Genomic DNA, 20,125 nt, shown 5'->3' with positions numbered 1-20,125 from the left:
CATTAAGGAGTCAAGCGGGGTGGAGAGATCGATAACGAATTGATCTCTATTGGGCATTTTGACGCAGGGGGGGAGCCGCGGTAATTACAAGGCAGATCCTAATCGGAGCAGGTCGGGTGGAAACAGAAGAATCAGTGGAGCAAAGGTTTCGGATGTCAGAGTTAAGATATCGTGTGGGAGTTTGCACAGCAACGCTGTTCTCCAGCATGGGGTCTGGCATGGATTCACATGCTCATGAATATTCCCCGTCGTCAGGCTGGGAATCCTCGGTAAAGAAAAAACCAGTATCAGTTTCGTTTCTGATCTGTCTTTCGTAGTAATAACCAATCACTGGTCTCTGCGTCATACTGACCACAGCCAATGACTGCCCTCTACCTAAGCACCGCCTCTGGCAGCCATCTTCAGATTTTTACCGCACGTTCATGTGTTGGGATCCTCGTGCTATTGCTCTCGAGCGTTAGTGCTATTTTTTCGCGCTTTTTCACAAAAACTTCGATTCTTTCGGTCAAAAGAGCCTCAAGCTCCACCGATCCTACATCCGATCAACGGGGACCCGTGTCGGATTCATCTGTGCCCCTCAAGGGTGAAGATTTCGTCGAGCTACACTTCGGAGGACTCCAGAAGCTTCTCAGGCCCGGTCTCGGAGATGGCCCAGGAGAAGGGAAGCTCGACGCCCGGAAAGCTGTTCAGGGCCTGCCCTGGATGCCAGCTGCAGAACGTCTTCAAGGAGGACGAACACTCTTTCTGCCTTTACTGCCTTCATGGGGACAAGACGCACGTGGAGAAGGACTGTGCGTTTTGCGGCAACATGTCGGAACGGACCATGAAGGACCGCCATCAACGTCTCGCCAGCTGGCTGGAGGGTAAGAGCCCGTCTGGCGAGAAGAAGAAGAAATCTGAGCGGTCTTCTAAGACCTTTGAGGGCGCCCCGGCGACGGGGGCCCAACATAAGGCCAAGCACCGCGAGTCCGCTGGCACCGGGAGCGCCGAACGGTCGGGCTCTACGGGCGCCAGGCAGGGCGCACCCTCCCCGGCACCATCAACCACGAGCCAACGCTCTGGGTCGGGTAAGAGGAAGGCCGAGCACCCGGCGAAGCTCCTGGAGAGACCCCGGTCGAGCTCTAAGGCAGAGGAGGAGCGTGGCAGTGCCCCCTCCCTCAAGGATAAGGCGGTGAGCGCACCTAAGGTGGTGAAGGCCTTGATCCATTCGACCAAGCCCTCTATCGAAACGGTCGCGGCGGCCCTGGCCCAGCCTGTGGAGGCTGCACCAGTGGTGGCGGCCTCGGGGCCCAGAATCTCCCTGCCTCCTCGGAGGGAGTCTTCTTTCGTGCCCATCGATAGGACCCCCGTGAAACCCTCCGTGGGGAAGAAGGGGGGGCAGGGCGTCGCCGTAGATTCGGCCTCAACCTCAGAAGAGGAACTGATCGAGGTCTTAAGCCACGGCCTAGGCGTGGAACAAGACCAGCCCGTCGGAATGGGCCCCGACGCAGGTGACGACGACGACATCGTCGAGGATACCGACGGGGCCCCTGCTCGCCCGTCGGATTCCCCTCTGCCAGCGCCGCAAGACAACTCAGCGGCCATTTTGTTGGCTATACAGTCCTTATGCTCCGAGATAAGGACGAGACTACCGTTACCGACGGAGGAACCTCTCCCGTCGGGGGATCCAGAACCGGGACCTTCCGGTGTTCCCCCTACCAAGAAAAGAAGGATCCATCCACCGCCTCCTTTTCAACCGTCGCGCCCCGTCCAGCCCTCCTCCCCGTCCACCCGAGGGGATGATACGGGGACTGACACGGCAGCGACGGGTACGGACGACGAGGCATACGACGAGGATTTTCCGTCGTCGCCTCCCACCAGGGCTTCTCCGCCCGACGAGATTGGATCGTTCCACTCAATGATCGCCAGGGCATCCGAGCTTTTCTAACTCTGCCCTGAGGAGAAGAAAAAGGAAGGCTTCCTTTACCAACGGCGCGAGACCAAGAGGAAGACGGTCCTCGCAGTGCCTCTGTTGGACGACATTTGGGATGAGGGCCTTTCCCTCCTCAAGAACCCTTCCACGACGCCAGCGAAAAGAGACCGGTACGAGAAAAAGTACCGGGTCCCGGACTCGGCCCCCCTATGCCTCCGGGCGCAGCCTACCCCGGACTCCGTCGTCTCCGCGGCAGCCAGGAAGAAAGCGGGGGGGGGTGCGGCCTCCACGTCGACTTCCCCGCCGGACGGCGAGGGAAAGAAATTGGATGCCATGGGACGCAGAGTCATCTCGTCGGCGGCGACGACGATTAAAGCGGCCAACGCCTTGGCTATCGTGGCCCGCTACGACAGGGAACTCTGGTACAAGATAGCTCCCCTGCTGGATTTTCTGCCGGACGACAAGAGGGCGGAGGCCCTTGAGATCCTGCAAGAAGGTGAGGTGGCCTCGGACCACGCCATCACCGTGGCGACGGACATCGCCGACACTGGGTTCCGCCAGATGGGCAACGGCGTTTGCCTTCGACGTCGCGGATGGCTCAAGGCTACGGACTTTCGGCAGGACGTCCAGACCAGGGTCCTGGACATGCCCTTCGACGGGAACAACCTGTTTGGGAAGACAGTGGACGATTCCCTTCAGGCCATCAAGGCGGATACTGAGACGGCCCGGGCCCTTGGAGTTCTGCAGCAACGGCGGACGCCCTTTCGGAGCGGCGGAGGCAAGGGCGCCTCCAAAGGTTCCGGCGGCGGTTTCGCTTCCTACCGTCAAGCGGCCCGCTCGTCGTCGCAAGAGGCCTACAGAGGACGAGGCAAGTCTGGCGGCCCCCGCCGTCGTCGCCAAGGAGGCCAAGGCGGCAAGGCCGCGTCCAAGCAGGATTGAACCGGCCGTGGGGTCGGGCCCCCACCGAAGCACCCCGGTGGGAGGCCGGCTGGCGGGCTTCGTCAGCGTGTGGGAGTCCATCTCCACCGACCGTTGGGTGCTGGACGCCCTGGCCCGGGGCCACGCGCTCGAGTTTCAAAGAAGGTGCCCGCGCGTCCCCCCCGTGGCCAGGAAAGAACTTCACGTCCCTCAACTCCTCCTGGAGGTAAAGGCGATGCTCAGAAAGGGCGCCATCGAACTCGTCCCAAAGAGGCTTCGGGGCTCCGGAGTCTACTCGCGTTACTTCCTCGTGAAGAAGAAGACGGGAGGATGGCGCCCCATCCTGGACCTGCGACGCCTGAACAAGTTCATCAAGGCGCAGAAGTTCCGGATGGTCACCCTCCAGCACGTCCTGGGTCAGCTGGAGGAAGGAGACTTCCTATCGTCGTTGGATTTGGAGGATGCCTACTTCCACATTCCCATCCTAAAGGGGCACCGAAAATTCCTCAGATTCGTGGTCCAAGGGCGTCATTACCAGTTCAAAGCCCTTCCCTTCGGACTGCGGTCGGCACCCAGGGTTTTCACCAAGTGCCTCGCACCGGTGGCGGCGCAGCTGCGCCGCGAGGGGATTCACGTCTACCCCTACCTGGACGACTGGCTCATCCGCGCCAAGACGAGGGAGCTCGCCGTGGTCCACACGGCAAGGACCGTCCAACTCCTCACGGACCTGGGATTATCCGTGAACTACGCCAAATCCCACCTGGTGCCCGCGCAAGTCGCACTGTTTCTGGGAGCGAGGCTCGACACAGTGTCCCTTCTGGCCTCCCCGTCGGAGGAGAGGACCAGGACCATCTTGGGCAAGGTGCAACGGATGTTGGTGGCCGACGCGGCCAAGGTGAGGTCCATCAAGTCCCTCCTCGGGATGATGTCTTCCTGCATCTACCTCATTCCCATGTGCAGGCTCCGGATGCGCCCGTTGCAAGAGTTCCTGGATGCGCGCTGGATCCAGACGACGGGCAGCTTCGAGGAAAGGATCAAGCTCGACGAGAGTTTCCGACGAGCGATACGGTGGTGGGGCACCCGCGCGCATCTGACGGCGGGCATGGACTTCCAGACCCCAGCCCACCAGGTGACTGTGACCACGGATGCCTCCCTAGAAGGGTGTGGAGCGCACACCGAAAATCTGCACGCAAGGGGACTCTGGCTCCCGACGGAGAAGTCCCTGCATATCAACGTCCTGGAGCTCCGTGCAGTGTTTTGGGCCCTCAGGTCCTTCCTTCCGTCCCTCAAGGGCAAGGTGGTGAGGATCTTCACCGACAACACCACCACCATGTTTTACATCAGGAAACAGGGCGGAACCAGGTCCCCAGCGCTGTCCAAGGAGGCGCAGGACCTGTGGCATTGGGCCCTCGCCCAAGGGATTCTTCTGGTGCCGTTTCATCTGGCAGGGATGAAAAACACCATCGCCGACTCACTCAGCAGGGAGCTGCGCTCGTGCCACGAGTGGGAACTACGGCAGGATCTGGTGGATCGCCTCTTCCGACGGTGGGGCACACCCCAGATCGACCTGTTCGCGACGGCGACGAACACCAAGTGCCGGAGGTTCGCCAGCAGGTTTCCCCAGACGAGGAGCATGGGCGATGCTTTCTCGTTCCCCTGGGAGGGCCTGTTCCTCTACGCGTTCCCTCCCTTGCCTCTGCTAATCCGGCTCGTCAACCAGCTCAAGAGGTCACGGTGCAGGATGATCCTCGTCGCACCTGCGTGGCCGAGGCAGATATGGTTCCCGGACCTTCTGGACTTGTCGGCGTCCCCGCCAATCAAGCTGCCGGCGGACGCGGATCTACTCTCCAGGGAAGGAGGCGCCATCCTCCACCACGACCCGAAGTCGCTGAACTTGCAGGCCTGGCTCCTGCAGCGCTAGAGTTTGGAGGATACGACATACCGGCCGATTGCAGAGAGGTTCTTGCAAAGGCCAGGGCGTCCTCGACTCTTAAATGCTACGGACACAAATGGAAGAGGTTCTCTGTCTGGTGCCACGCACAGAAGATTAACCCTCTACGGATTACGGCTCCCCAAGTACTGCCGTACCTGCTGACGCTGGCCAAAGCTGGTCTGGCACACGCGTCCATCAAGATTCATCTTGCTGCGATCTCCCGATACACCAGAACCACGGGCCGGACGTCCTTGTGGTCTCATCGTCTGGTGAAAGAGTTCATGAAGGGACTGTTCAGATCGTTCCCGCCGGTGAAGGCTCCGGCCCCGGCGTGGGAGCTCAACGTGGTGCTGACCAAGCTCATGGGACCTCCGTTCGAGCCTCTGCACTCGGCCCCGTTGAAGTTTCTATCGTGGAAAACAGCTTTTCTCGTGGCCATCACCTCCGCACGACGAGTGGGAGAGATCCAGGCCCTTTCCTGCAAGGCCCCGTACTTGACTTTCCACGACACGAGGGTAGTGCTCAGGACGCACCCCTCCTTCATGCCCAAGGTACCGTCGGACTTTCATCTCAACGAACCCTTGGTGTTACCTGTGTTCTTCCCGTCGCCTTCGTCGCCGGCTGAGAGGACTTTGCACTCGCTGGATGTAGCTAGAGCGCTGAAGTTCTACGTGGACCGCACGAAAGGTTTTCGGAAGACGTCACAACTCTTTGTGAACTTTGGACCTGTCAATCAGGGGAAGGCTCTCTCGAAGGCTTCCATCTCCAGATGGCTCTCCGGCTGTATCATGTACTGTCACCGGTTGGCAAACCGACCGCTGCCTGGCCGTCCGAGAGCCCATTCCACCAGAGCGATCGCAGCTACCACGGCGTTCCTATCTGGTGTGCCCCTGCTGGACATATGCAGGGCTGCTACGTGGAGGTCGACGCACACCTTCACGAAATTCTACTGCGTCGACCGGGATTCCAGGGAGGAGTCCAGGGTCGGCCAAGCAGTGCTGCGCAACCTGTTCGCCTGAGGTGAGCCTGGTGAGGAGGTAAGATGCTTAATGTTGAGTTGATGTGATGCTTAATGTTGAGCCTTTGCCACCTCCCGTGGTTGTGCATGTGTGTACTGCTATGTATTCTTTATTCATGAGCATGTGAATCCATGCCAGACCCCATGCTGGAGAAGGAACAAGTTACTTACCTGTAACTGTTGTTCTCCAGCATGGGTCTGGCATGGATTCACATGCGAACCCTCCCGCCTACCCCTCTGCGGCTCTTCACTTGGTTATACTGCCACTTCACGTGCTTCCAAATCTGAAGATGGCTGCCAGAGGCGGTGCTTAGGTAGAGGGCAGTCATTGGCTGTGGTCAGTATGACGCAGAGACCAGTGATTGGTTATTACTACGAAAGACAGATCAGAAACGAAACTTTTTTCTTTACCGAGGATTCCCAGCCTGACGACGGGGAATATTCATGAGCATGTGAATCCATGCCAGACCCATGCTGGAGAACAACAGTTACAGGTAAGTAACTTGTTCCTTACTTCTGCTGAAACTTAATATACGGGCGATACTTAATGTACGGGTCGCTCTTTGGGGGTGTTAGTTTTGCTAGCCTGTTCTTTCGGCGGGGCATTGCAGTTCTCAATGTATATAAGCCAGTTGGCATGGTAGGTGGCATGATAAGGAAGGCAGATCTGAGTTAATCTAATGCAATTTCTGTGGCTTGTCCCGCAGAATGAGATAGACTAGTAAAAAAGCTACTGCAGGTCATGGTAATTTAGAGTTTTTCTGCAGATTCGCTTAACACTGCACCGCTAAACAGCACTTCAGAAGCTCTGTTCAGATGCATGCGGCCTCTGTTTAAATGGGGCTTCTGGGTAGAGTGGTCGGGCTACACTGCACAATTATGGTCCCAAAATGAGCAGTGTAATACCCATGAATTGATAAGATCCAATTAGATGACTGAGAGCAGTCTTCAATAATATTGTCCATAGGAGTTGGAAGGTGATAAACTCCAGAAATTCTTCAAAAGTAGTTTACAAATGTTGTTCTGCTTATAATCAGTTGCCATTATTGTACTCAAGATACTCTGTGAGTTTGTAATTGGAGTTCTTTACTTTGTGGCTAAGCGCGAGTGCTAGTAGTACCCATACACTGTATTTGCTTTGCGGTTTGGTGAGTGCCACAGACTACTAGCCACACGGCTAGCCGAATTCCTTTTGAATTTTGCGTCTCAGCGCATTTGTATACGGGTCACCCATCCCTTTTATGAATGATGGCTAACAGGCATGCAAGCATTAGATTTTAAAGTACATCACATGAAGGGTGTACTTGATATGATTGCAGAGGCTTTATCGCGAGATGCCACAGAGGACAATGAAGGTGTTGCAGGAGTAGTGGAAGGAGAGATGTTTGCGAATTGTCCAGTTGGTGATGAAGAGAATTGGCGTGCACAAAGTGCTGAAGATGAGCTTTACCAGAGTGTGGTGGGGTTTGTACAGAAAGGATGGCTGTTGGAGGAGCTGGAAGATACCTTCAAGGTGTACAAGAGGATAAAGAATGAGTTGAGGGCAGACAGGGGTGTGCTAGTAATAGGTGATCGGATGGTGGTCATGGAAGTTTTGAGAGATAATGTGAAGAACGTTGCTTATGAAGGGCACTAGGAATTTGCAAGACTAAGGCCTAGATTCGTCAGGAATACTCGTGGCCGGGAATAGATCATGACACAGAGGGAATGTTGAGAGAGTGTGAGGGTGTCACAACAGCAGCAAGTTGCTCATTGTCAGGGCATTTCCCATGAGTGTGGTGGAGCCACAATTCGGTTTGGGATGTGGTCGCTGTGGACATCTTGGGACCTATTGCTGTGAGGGGCTGTCAAGGGAGCTATGCGATTATAGCGGTGGACATTTTGTGTCGGATAATGGGCCACAATTTGTTGCCGAAGAAATCGAGGAGTTTCTGGAGGAAAATGGTGTGCAGCTTGCGACCACTGCGTTCTATAATCCCGAAGGGAATGCTGTGGTGGAAAGATTCAATATAAAGTTAATGGATGTGCTAAGGATTGCTGTTACAATTGGAGGAGATTGGACGCACGCAGTGATGGGAGAGAGTCGTACAGTACAGATTGGCTCTGCATCAAGTAACTGGAGTGTCGCCTTTTGACGTATTGAGGAGGTTGCCAAATTCAAAATTGCATCCAGGGGGTGAGGGGGGAGCAAGTTTAGGTGTGAGGCTGATTTGGCAGAGGCTGTAGTGAAGAGGACGGTAATGGAAGGACAAATAAAATCCAAAGACAGGTATGACTCGAAAGATCGTCCGAGAAAGGGTGATGCTGAAAGGAACACTGGTAAAGGTGAGACTTGAGAAGGGTCTGATGAAGTATTCCTAGCTGCAGAGAGTGGAGGGAGATTTGGGTAATGCTGTATGGTTGGTCAATGGTGAGAAATGGTGCAAGGACAGATTGGCAGTATTGAGGGAGGTCGATGGAAGTGATGTAGGAATGAGGAGGTGAGAGTGAAAGTTTTATCCTCACTGGCTTACTAAATTTACATAGTTACAAGTATCATATGCATTCTCAGTATTGACATGTACATAGTTCTAAGTTCCAATAAGAACTGTATCAAGCCAAGTGTTGGAATGTTTAGATTTAATGAGATGAATGATGCGGAGCTCAGGAGGTTTGTGGCTGTTGTATTCAACTTCCTGATTGAATTCGGAATTAAGTTGTTTCTATACTGCCTATCTTGTGACTCCCGCACATAATTACCAGAAGGTTTGTACTGGCCATTGATTTAGATTTGTTTTCTTGTATCGGCATTGTAGCTCTCCTGATGACTGCAGACATATGGATTAGTAATTAAAGATTAGTTAACTACACCTTCTTTTGTTTCAAACGTAGTGCTGTTTAATTTTAATTTAAGGTAAAATAGCCACATGATTGCCTGGGCACTTTTTCCTTTACTACATCATCAAAGAATCAATATATACGTGAAAACCATATGCTTGCCAGACCCTTTTTCCATGATTCATTAACTTGTGCATGTATTGTTACTGTATCTTTCAGAAACTGAAGATGCTGCTCATGGTCACGAAGAAGAGGTAGAGGAAGCTGAACCAGAGCTTTCTGAAATCTATGGTATGTACATGAGTATTTATCAAAAGATGGAAATTGATGCTGTGACTTGAAACTAACTTGTTGAGCAATTTTATACCTGAAAATTGCAGTGCAGTGTAATGGGGTAAAGAAAAGAGGAAGACTGTTTGGCGATAGACTGAAGAGAGGGTGGGTGAGGCGATGACCAAAGGAATGAAGAAGGGAAGCCACACATTTTTAAAAGCTGCATGAACTCTAGTATTCCTGATTGATAACTTGACTCATTTACATTTTGGCTGCATGCAGCAGAGCTCTTTCTAATGTAGTGCAATACTCCTAAGTGCAGATATGTACGGAAATATATCAAGTTAACAGGGTATGGCAAAGGGGGGGGTGTGGCTTGGAAGCCATGTGAAAAGACGTGCCTGTACGGGAGCTCCCGCTGATCCGTACATAATCCGACTGATACCGCGCAAGGACCGCTGTGACTGTGTACATGAAGTCCGGCTGCACGCGAGGACACATTTTTACACGGGTTCGTAGTGCGCACGGATACTTAAGAGCCGAATGAAGCACTGGTGGCGAGACCTCGACGGACGACAAAATGGCCGCCGACGCTTGACGAGGGGACAAAGGAGCGGTAGAGTGGGACCACAACATACGTGCGCCCTCTCAGCGGTACGAAGGGGGCAGCGCGACCCTGCCCATCTGGGGGGAGCGCCGGACAACAGCGGTGCCTGAGACTGCTGGGCGAGCTGGGACTCTCAACAGAGTCGTGGTGTATGGGCACAGTGCCTCCCTGGCCTGGACCGGAGCGCGGCCAGAGGGACGCTCCTGACTGGAGATATGTCGAACAAGCTTCTGAGGGCGAAGAATAAACAGCCCACGCTCGACGAATACGCCAAGACGTCTCCCGGCCTGGAGGGTGCCAGGAGCAAGGATAAGGCTCAGACCAAGGAGATGGCCGCCGGTGGTGCAAACCAGGAGGTCCTCGCTGCGATCGCGGACCTGAAGGCGACGTGGGAGACCAAGCTCCAACTTGCTGTGGCCGAATTGAAAACTGCGTTGGAACTACAGGTTGGGGCGGTGCAGGAGGACGTGAACCTCCTGAGGCAGGATGTGCGAGCCCTGGCTGAGCGCATGGAAACTTTGGAAAAGGAGATGGGCCCTACTGTGGCGGACTGCACTGCACATAAGCGCGATATCCATGCCCTGGTGCAGCGGGTGGGCAACTTGGAAAGTAGGGCTGAAGAGGCGGAAGGACGTGCCCGGAGAAAAGACGTTCGCATCGTGGGCCTGCCGGAGGGGGCCGAAGGCCAGAATCCCACGGAGTTTATTGAGAACTTGCTGCTGCAGGAGATCACTGGGGGAGCCCTGTCGCAGGGATTTGCGGTGGAGAGGGCGCACAGGGCCTTGAGCAGAAGACCACCGCCGGGGAACCCACCCAGGCCTGTGATCGCCAAGATCCTCAATTATCGGGATCGGGAAAGGATCCTTGAGCACTTTCGTAAGGGGGGCACCATGCGGCGAGGAGAGGCGACCATTACTGCTTACCCCGACTACACCTTGCAAGTGCAGCGCAGTCGCATGAACTTTGGGGCGGTCAAGAGGCGAATGCGGGCAGCAGGGTACAAGTATATGTTGCTTTACCCGGCCAGATTGAAGGTTTTCTTCAAGACTAAGATGCTGTTCTTTGACACTCCGGAGGAGGCCATGGAATGGCTCGATGCACAAAACTGTCCTCAGGAGCCAGATGAGCGGACGGCGGATGGAACGGGAAGAGATAAGTGACGCTGCGGGCCCGGTTGGGCTATGAACATTGGGACTGGAATATAGTCGGTATGAATTCGTTTGGTAGTGTAGGCGTTAGGACTTTGAAACATGATCCGTGTGCGCGGATACGGAAGTGCAGGAGGGGGAGCCTCCGGGGCTGTTCTTCGTACCCCAGTTTGAGTTTAGTTTAGTCACTGTGTGTGGGGTGACACCCTGTCGGGTTCTCTACTTGGGCTCCAGAGAGAACCGAACACAGGGATGCCTGAGATCCAGGGATGGAGCTGGGCAGTTGGTTGGGTTAGGGGGGTGGGGTGGGTCAGTTTTTATATGAGCCTGGGTGAGAAACTGGGAATGGGGGCCTTTGAGGTAGGGGGGAGGCGAGTGGACCTGGGAGAGAGATGGAAGTCACTGATACATCATGGGGGACCTTAGGATATTAACGTGGAACGTTAGGGGGCTTAACAGCTACCTTAAGCGTAACAAGGTCATGTTGTACCTGAAAAGGCAAAAGATAGACATCGCCTTGTTACAGGAGACACATCTGACACGGGACAAACTGGAACTGGTGGGGAGAAAGTGGAGAGGGACAGTAGTTGGATCTATATATTCTGCCTATGCTAGAGGTGTGCTGATTTGGGTTGCACCACATGTCCCGTTTAAGCTACTTGGGGAAGTTGTGGAGTCTGATGGGAGGCTGGTCATGGTAAGGGAGCTTGTGGAAAATAAAGTGGTGTGTATTATAAATACTTATGCTCCCAACCGTGACAGGGCGACATACTTTAGGACACTGATCACCAGACTGGGTGAAGGGATGGGGGGTCCGGTGATTTGGGGAGGGGACTTAAATTGTATACTAAACCCCAAGGAGGACAGGTCGGATGACAGAGTGGACAGGCCCAGCCCGGCGGCGAGGGGACTGCAGGCGCTGCTGGTAGACCTTGGCCTGGCGGACGTGTGGAGGACGAGACACCCCTGGCGTGAGGCAATATTCGCATTACTCGGCCCCGCACCAGTTACACACAAGGCTGGATTACTTTTTCGCCACTCCGGACGTTGTCGCGGAGTGTGACCAGATAGACTACAGGGCGAGAGTCCTTTCGGACCACTCGCCCCTGGTCATGCGTTGGCAGCTTTGTCCCCCACGTGCGCGAATTCCAACATGGCGCCTTAGGGCGGAAGCGCTCAGGGATCCAGTCTTTAGAGAGGACGTGAGGGAGGAGATAGTTGCTTATTTTGAGGCAAACACAGGCAGTGTCAAGTCGGCTGGTACTTTGTGGGAGGCCTTTAAGGTTGTAATGAGGGGGGTTGCCATTGCGAAATCCAAGGGATTAATGGGAGGAGTCCTGGCAGATCTGCGTAGAGCCGAGATTGAGTTGGAGAAAGAGCTGGGGGAGGGTGGGACGGACACGGAGGAGGTCATTAATCTGCAGCAGAGGTGCGCAGAACATTGGGACAGGCTCTGTAATCTGAATTACAGGAAGTACATTGAGAGGTTGCATGCCGGGGGAGACAAGACGGGCAGGCTTCTTGCTTGGCTGTATAAGAGCGAGACCCCAAGATCCCCGATCCGATCAGTTATCACCGAAAAGGGAGTGGAGGAGGACACCCAGGAAGGGGTGAATGGAGCATTCGCGGATTATTATCAAGCATTATATGAGGATCGAGAGGGGGGAAGCCGGGAGGAGATAGAGGTAGTACTTGAAGACATAGGCCTGCCCAGGATAAGTGACGAAGAGCGAGAGGAGATGGATGCTCTGATCACTCTGGAGGAGCTGCAGGAGATTGTGCGGCAGCTACCCACTTGCAAGGCCCCAGGAGCGGATGGGTTCCCCAGTGAATTTTATAAAGCGTATGGAGAGGAGGTGCTCCCGCCCATGCTGGAGATGTTTAATGAAGCGTTCGAGGCGGGGCGGTTGCCGGAATCACTCAGGGAGGCGATTATAGTACCGCTCCCCAAACCCAATAAACCGGGACATGATTGTGGCTCCTACCGGCCCCTGTCAATGCTGAACCAGGACAGCAAGATCCTAAAAGCTGTCCTGGCGGCCAGAATGCGGAGGGTAATAGGCAAGCTGATCCATCCTGACCAGACGGGCTATGTCCCGAACAGGAATATTACTCACAATCACAGACGCCTTCACAGGGTGGTGGAATGGGGAGGCAGTGAGGACAGCGAAATGGCGATAGTGACGTTGGAAGCGGTTAAAGCGTTCGACTCTGTTCGATGGCCGTGGCTGCTGGCGGCTTTGGGGAGGTTTGGACTGGGACCAGGCTACATGAGGTGGGCCGAGCTATTATATAGTGCGCCTCTGGCTAGGGTCCGTACGGGCGCAGTGGTGTCAGATAGATGGCAGTTAGGCAGAGGCACCAGGCAAGGGTGTCCTTGGTCCCCAATGTTGTACATACTGGCCCTCGAACCCTTAGCAATCTACCTCCGGCAGCAGTATGACCTGGTGGGTATAGAGGTGGGAGGGGAGTGCCATCTGATATCCCTGTATGCAGACGATATGCTGTTATACCTGAAACATCCGGAAGAGAATTTGCAGTATATCTTGGAGGTATTGGAGAGGTACGCCTGGTTGTCCGGCATAGCGGTCAACCCTCAGAAATCCGCACTATTCCCGCTAGGCAGTTATGTGGGGATACCGGTGGAGAGGTTGCCAGTGCTGCGGATCCCGTGGGCGACGCGCTCCTTCCGGAACCTGGGCATTGACGTGTATCACATGACCGAGGAAGAACACAGGCATAATACTGAGCTAGCTATGGGAAAGATTGAGAAGTGCATGAGGTTCTGGGAAAGATTGCCTTTAGCGATGATGGGTCGTGGAGCTATGCTTAAAATGGTGGTGCTGCCCAGGCTCCTGCATTACTTTAATAACATCCCGTATATGATACCTAGGAAGTTTTTCGCTAAGTTACATAGCGTGTGTAGGAATTTCCTGTGGCACGGCACGCGCAACAGGGTCGCATTATGGAAATTGCAGAACTCTTACGAGAAAGGTGGCGTGAAGCTGCCAAACTTTGAGGCCTATTATATTGCGGCGCAACTGCAATACGTGGCCAGGTGGCTCTCAGATGAAGAGACCTCCGAACACAGGCTGCTAGGAAGAGACTGTTCCCCCTTCTATTTGCGGGAGGTGATCTGGGTGACTGGTTCATGGATGAGAGAGCGTCCTAAGATGCTAGCCCTTGGCGGGAACATATGGCGGCGTGCCTGTCGGATGATGGGTGACCCCTTGCCGTGTATGCCGCAGTTACCTCTGGTTGCCCTGGCAAAGGAAGACGGGCAGCTGAGAGCTATTATCCGGACATATTGGGAGTCAGTGGGGTTGATCACTATGGGCGACATCAGGCAGGAGGGGACTCTGATGGAGTTCGATGAACTGGAGGCAGGGTCGGGACTACACAGGGGTCAATATGTAACATATCATAGGGTGGTCCGGGAGGTCCGGAGCACGTGGCCCGAAACTACTTTGGCCGATGAACCGGATGCCACGCTGGAAACAATGTACGACGCAGCAGAGGGTGGGCACGAGGTCTCTAGGTTGTACGAGATGTTGATGACAAAGGTTGGGAAGGATTTGGGGCACCTGAGACTGGAGTGGGAAGCGGAGATGGGGGCCCTGATGTCGGATGGGATGTGGGAGCGCGCCCTGGGGTACCATAAAAAGGTATCGAGGAACGCCAGGTTCAAGCAGATACAGCTCTATATTACGCACAGGGCATATATGACCCCCCTTAGAATTTCCAAATTTCTGGATAGTGGGCGCCAGGCGTGCCCCAAGTGTAACGAAGAGAATGCGGACATGATACACATGTTCTGGGCGTGCCCAGTGATTGCAACCTACTGGGGTGAAGTGGCGCAGAGGCTGGCGGGGAGGGGTATCACGCTTAAGGTGGATTCGGCTTGGGCTTGTCTGCTGGGAGGGTATCCCAGGGCGCGTAAACTTCGACATGTCGAGAAACTTAAAGATCTGGCCTATGTGCTTGCCAGACGTAGGATAGCCATGGGGTGGAAGAAATGTCATAAGCCGCGAGTGGAGGTCTGGTGGCGCGATCTCGAAAAATGGGCGGATGCCGAAACGACAGTGTGGCAAGATGGCAGTATGGCAGGGGATGATGAAGAAATAGGCTCTCTCACGGCATGGAAGTTATTGTTAACTGAGCTGTTTGGTGCGGGATCAGCCTCGGCTGGACTTGTGAGTGATGAGGCCCCACTGCACGGAACGGACACTGAAGGTGGACACGCTACAGGCTCATAGGGGGGAGGGATGGGGATTGCAGTGCCTTATTTTTTGTTTGTTTGGTTTTGTTGTTTGATGTGTTTTATCTATGTTCTGTTTTAATGTTGTTTGGTTGAGATAAAATAAAAATATATTTAAAAAAAAAAAAAAACAGGGTATGGCAAAACTTAGAGAGATCGCTTTTATCATTTGTTGACCATAGATGGTCTTGCTTTACCAATCCTCTGCCTTGTGGTTAAAGTTTGATTGTTTCATGTTAATTAGGAAAGGCTTTCTGGAGAAGAAATGCCTTCCAAGGTTACCTACAGTGTCTTCCATAATTTTGTACCGATGTGAGATCATCTTACCTAATTTATTTCCTTTGTTCTTGGAACATGTACAAATCCTGCTTCCTAGAATCTAAATAAAATGTGGTAGTGTGTCTAGTCTTCTTGGTCGACATGCAATTAGGATGAATGTCCTAAATCGGCTGGTGGACAGTGTAAATCACGTTAAATGTCACTCATGTCAAATGAAAGCCAGTGTCCTAGTCCTGTTTCCTGTCGCATAGCACCAAGAGGGCTCCACAATTGACAAATTATAGTTGATTCACCTCTTTTCTCAGAAGTCTGACGTGCACCATCTCTTGTAAAAGTCCACCCAGCTGAGCACTAAGGACCTTATGATAACTCTGTGGCGGAGGTTCACAAGGGCGATATATTTATACATATATGAAGGAGAATGTGAGCATTTATATAGACTGCATTTACTTGTGGAAGCAATTAATATAAAACAATAATGTAGTTGAGTAACTTTTTCTATGCTTTACCTATCCAGCACACAGTGACATCAATTAAGGTCCATATCAGCGCGCGCACACACATATATATCACCTTTGCATATTTGAGATGGGAGGGGAAGTTTCAAAGTTGGGCATAACACAACCAGCGACTGTAAATCACAAATACTCTCCCAGAGTGGCATAGGCAGTCTGTTTCCTAGCAATAAGTGTTCACAATTCAAACCTATGGAGGAACTAGCATTGTCAAAGCCAATAGGATCATAAAATGAACCTTTGGGAAGCTGGGACAGCCAAAGTCAAATGGACAGTTCCAGTTCTGAAGATCTTCAGATGACAAGTTATCTGAACAGTTGGTGGTTCTAGAGGAAACTCGGGAGCTCAAGAGGATCCTGGCTGATGGTGCACAAGCTGCAAGGCCTGCACAAGGAGTTTGGGTCAATTGCCAAGCCACGAAGTACCAAAAATGGCACAAGGTAATTAGAACCCACGCCCCACAGTACCTTGAAAGTGAAGAGAAAATTGTAGCTAGTTTTCTTCTAAGTGCAATGTTGCAGACCCCGATTCCTGCTTGTGGTGACAAAAGGGGGGACCTCTGGCAGGCTTCTGTGGCAGCACTCAGGAGAAGGGGTCGGCCGCAATAGATTCAGCTCCCTCCAGCGGCTCTTTGTGGTTTTGGCACCTTTTTCTTAGCGCCAAGAAGAAACTAATATTGCTGGTTGGATTCTCTTACATTACGCGGTCTTTAACTCTGGTGAGAGGACTTTTGGTGAAGAATTCCTGGCTCTGGAAGTCCACACGGGTGACTGCAAAGTTTCAGCTGGATTTGATCTTCGGAAGACGATGCACTCGATAATGGTCCAGTTACTCTGGGTATTGGGATTCTACAGCTCAGGGAAGTCACAGCAAGTTGGGGGTTGGCGCAAAATGAAGATTTTGAGGCTAGTTGGTCCCACCAGCCTAAGGGAGGAGGTCTTGGCGGGTCTTCCCTGTCTGTGAAAACAGGGTCAGCACAGCTGCAAGGCTTCACTGGTGTTTTTGTGGTCCTGGAAGGTGCTGCTGGCGTCTCTGCTAGTCTTCTGCTTTGGATTCCGTGTTCCAGTGGTCATCGCCTTTTATGCTGGATCCCAGTCATTCACACACTGAGCTGTCAATCACCTGGGGTTTGCTGTCCTCCAGGACAGCCAGCTGCCCGATCAGAACTGGTTTCGGCCAGGCATACCTACAGGCAAAGGACAGTGATATTTCGGGCTCCTCCCTCACTTCCTGCCTTCCCAGACACACTGGACCCTGGACAGGCTTCGGGGCTAAAGCCCGCCAAAGGCAAAACAAATGGCGAAAAAAGAAAACGGGGGTCATTTTGGGAAAATTGTCACCCATGGGTGCTGTACTGCAGCTGAGCAATCAGTCTGCTGGTAACCTGCACCAAAATAAGTAAAAAGTAACTGCTGCCACCAGCCATTTAAGTTAGTCAGTTGTAACAAAATTACGTGAGGAGTGGGAGAAGGAGTTGCAATGTAACCCCCCCAGGACCCCACATAGGCTTGTGTGTGCGCTGTAATCACAAAAGAAAAGGGTAAGGTAACTTTTATCTTACTATTCTTGTGAACTTTACTTCTCACAAGAAAATGTATTTGAACATACTGAGAAGTCCAAGGGACTTTTCAGTGACACTGCACATAGGGTGCTCGGTCTCACAAAGCAAAAAAAGATGTCTGTATTAAACATCTGGAGTTCATCAGATTCCAAAAATCCTGGTCGGAGAAAAGGAATGAGCGAGTGGTAAAGGGTTCCACTCACTCAGGAGATTAATATAAAAAAAAGTCCAGAGTCCAGCAAAAGTGCTGGGTGTCTTTCCCATTCATTAATGACAATGTTCGTACCTTGTAGCGGTATATTTTCTTTTGGGTCTCTGAGGCTTGTGTAACCTCGCCGGCTCTCCCCATTGCTACTTAGCTCGGTAGCTACGGTCCAAGGTCTGAGGAGCTTGGGGATCTGGTCTCCCTCAGGCCTTCTGGTTTCGGCATCCGTTACAGGCCTACAGGTCCACCACAGCTGCTTTGTGGTTGCGCCACCAGGTGAAACAAGTCTCTGCCTCTGTTAGGCATGGTTGTATGCAGTACCCTTTGGGAACACTACAACAACCCTGACTACAGGTAATAGGAAACCCAACCTTTGGTATAAGCTTGTAGTACAGTTTTGGTAGCGTGTTGAGCAGCCAGGCGTCTCTCAAGAGGGGTCAATGTGAGCTGTAGGGGAGTTGCACAGAGATTCACAGTGACAAGTATTCAAATAAACTCTTACACGCAAGGTTTCTTGAATAAACAATGTATTTATCAGTCAGAGTAAGCCTTCTTCAGAAGGGAGCAATATAACAGTAACACTCAAATATACTTCACAAAATACACACTCTTAATATTTCTAAATCATTAAGTACCCTTTTGGGATGGTCCACAGACATAACCTACACCCTCTGGTGACTTTAATAGCTAGGGTGCTGAGGAAATTAATATATCACTGTTGCATTTAGAGTCATTTAAGAGTAAGTCGAAGGAAAAGGTTACTAGAACATACAAGAAACTACAACTATTCTTAAGCAGGCAAATACGTTCAGATCCCCCAATAAGAGTCATTCAATAGAACAGTCTAAGCCAAAGTCAATGGGCAAAAGTCTATCCGAGTTGAAGTACTTCTTTGCCGGTAAGTAAGAAAAGTCTTTGCACAATGTTTTAGAAGTCTTTGAAGAAAATGAATCAATGTAGGGCCACAAGCCGTTAGAGTTGCGAGTAGTAGAAGATGCAACCGACTCCACAGCAAGAGGTAAGTTCTCTCAGACGTATACATTACCTTTGTATTGAAGAAAAAGTGCAGCAGATGACTTCTGTTCCTGAGAAGCTCTGCAGATCTCACTGTTCCTGGACCTCAGTCGTGGGGACAAGAGGGAAGACTTGTGGGGACTCGTGCACTGCAATGGGACAGTCACCGCTCGCAACCGGGAATCTTCGCAATCTTCAAACAAGTGGCTGTTCGGTGTTTTAGCTCCTCGTGTCCACCTCAAACAGCAACACTTATGTTCCTGGCTGTCGAGATGGGCTTTCTTTGCTTCTGGGGTCCCACACTCTGTTGAGGGGTCTCGGGCTCGGTCAGTCCTGCTTCCTGGGAGTCCAGAGGATCTTCTTGGAGCTCTTGGCCAGCTTAAAAACAACACATACAATTTGGTGTTCCTCTCGCTTGCGTTTCAGTTTCCAGCAGCAACTCTGTGGAAAGTCAACCAGCTCTGAGAAAATGTCCAGGTGGCTTACTTTGGAGTTTATTGGTCCCAGCATCTCAAGGGGAGAAGTCGTCCTTGCACGGGCTTCTCTGTCGATACGAATTTGTAGTTTCAGCACAGCAGCCGGGCTTCACTGGGCAAACCAATGGTCCCGGAGTTGCAGCAGGTGTCCTCTTCAAGTTCTTCTTCGGTTCCTTCGTCCAGTGGTCGACTCTGCCTTCCAAGCCAAAAGCCTCGCCCTTTATTCAGTTCTCTCCCATTAATTCCAGCCTAGCTGTCGGTCACCCAGCAGGGTGGCTGTCCTTGCCAGACAGTCAGTCGGCCAATCACTACAGAGTGCATTTGGGTCTCCTAGGAGACTAAGCACAGGGAGTTTCGGACACCTACCTCACTTCCTGCCCACACCAGACACCCTGGAGCGAGAGGCGGGCTTCACTTGTGAATCCCACCAAAGGTAAAGCGAACAAAGGGACCAAACAGAGTTTGGCGCGCAGAGTAAATCTCAAGAAGAACCTTTCCACAAAGAAATGGCAAAAAAAGACCAGGGCCATTTTGACAAAAAAGGCACCCTTGGGTGCTTTACTGCAGCTGCGAACGCAGCACGCTGTCAATGCAAACCATGTTAGTTAAGTTTTTGTAAATGTCACTTTACAGTGAATCCAAAGTGATGTCCCAAGTGAGGGTTCTGTTGAAGCTCTTTGATGGTGGCATTCGGGCAAGATCCAGTATTACCTGAAGACAGAAGTGTCACCGGAGTATTCAAAACCGAAGTAAGCCTTTCCAGGTCTCATATATGCAGATAATGTACACTGGACAGCCTCAAAAGGGGTGGCTTCCCCCTGGGAAGAAGGGATTAATACTCTGGGTTTGTGACATAGTCCAATAAAAAGGGTGATATAATTGCTGTGGTATTCTTGCCCTGCTGTGTGCGACAAACAGCTGGAAGAAATCGGTCTCAGAGAAAACGCAAGCCAATTAAGAGATGCTTTGCTCACAGGTTTCTGAGCCGGTAATTGCCTGATATAACTGATTTTACTAGCGATAGTCGCCCCTAAATATTTAATCCCTCTCGTAGTCCACACAAAGGGTGAATTTGCCCTGGCCTCTTCTAGAAGTCTCCCCTCAACCCCTGCAAAGTTAAGTGAAGAATCTGATTTCCCTATAGTTTTCAAACCTACGACCCACGGGAATTCTTGCAGTTCCTTCTGATGT

At 52.3% G+C, this 20,125-nt stretch overlaps 1 protein-coding gene across 8 annotated transcripts in view; it reads left to right on the top strand.

Moving 5' to 3' along the window:
• Positions 1 to 20,125, top strand: part of ASPH (aspartate beta-hydroxylase) — a 1,438,894-nt gene that overhangs the window by 517,668 nt on the left and 901,101 nt on the right. For all 8 annotated transcript variants that reach the window (XM_069621106.1, XM_069621103.1, XM_069621107.1 and 5 more), the window contains one exon: positions 8,818 to 8,889. In XM_069621106.1, coding sequence (XP_069477207.1) covers positions 8,818 to 8,889 — 72 coding nt within the window. The remainder of the gene's footprint in view (positions 1 to 8,817; positions 8,890 to 20,125) is intronic.

Source organism: Ambystoma mexicanum, chromosome 5q (genome assembly GCF_040938575.1).
Source record: "Ambystoma mexicanum isolate Mex_15411 chromosome 5q, UKY_AmexF1_1, whole genome shotgun sequence".
Lineage (NCBI taxonomy): Eukaryota > Metazoa > Chordata > Amphibia > Caudata > Ambystomatidae > Ambystoma > Ambystoma mexicanum.
This window is presented reverse-complemented; position numbering and strand designations above follow the sequence as displayed.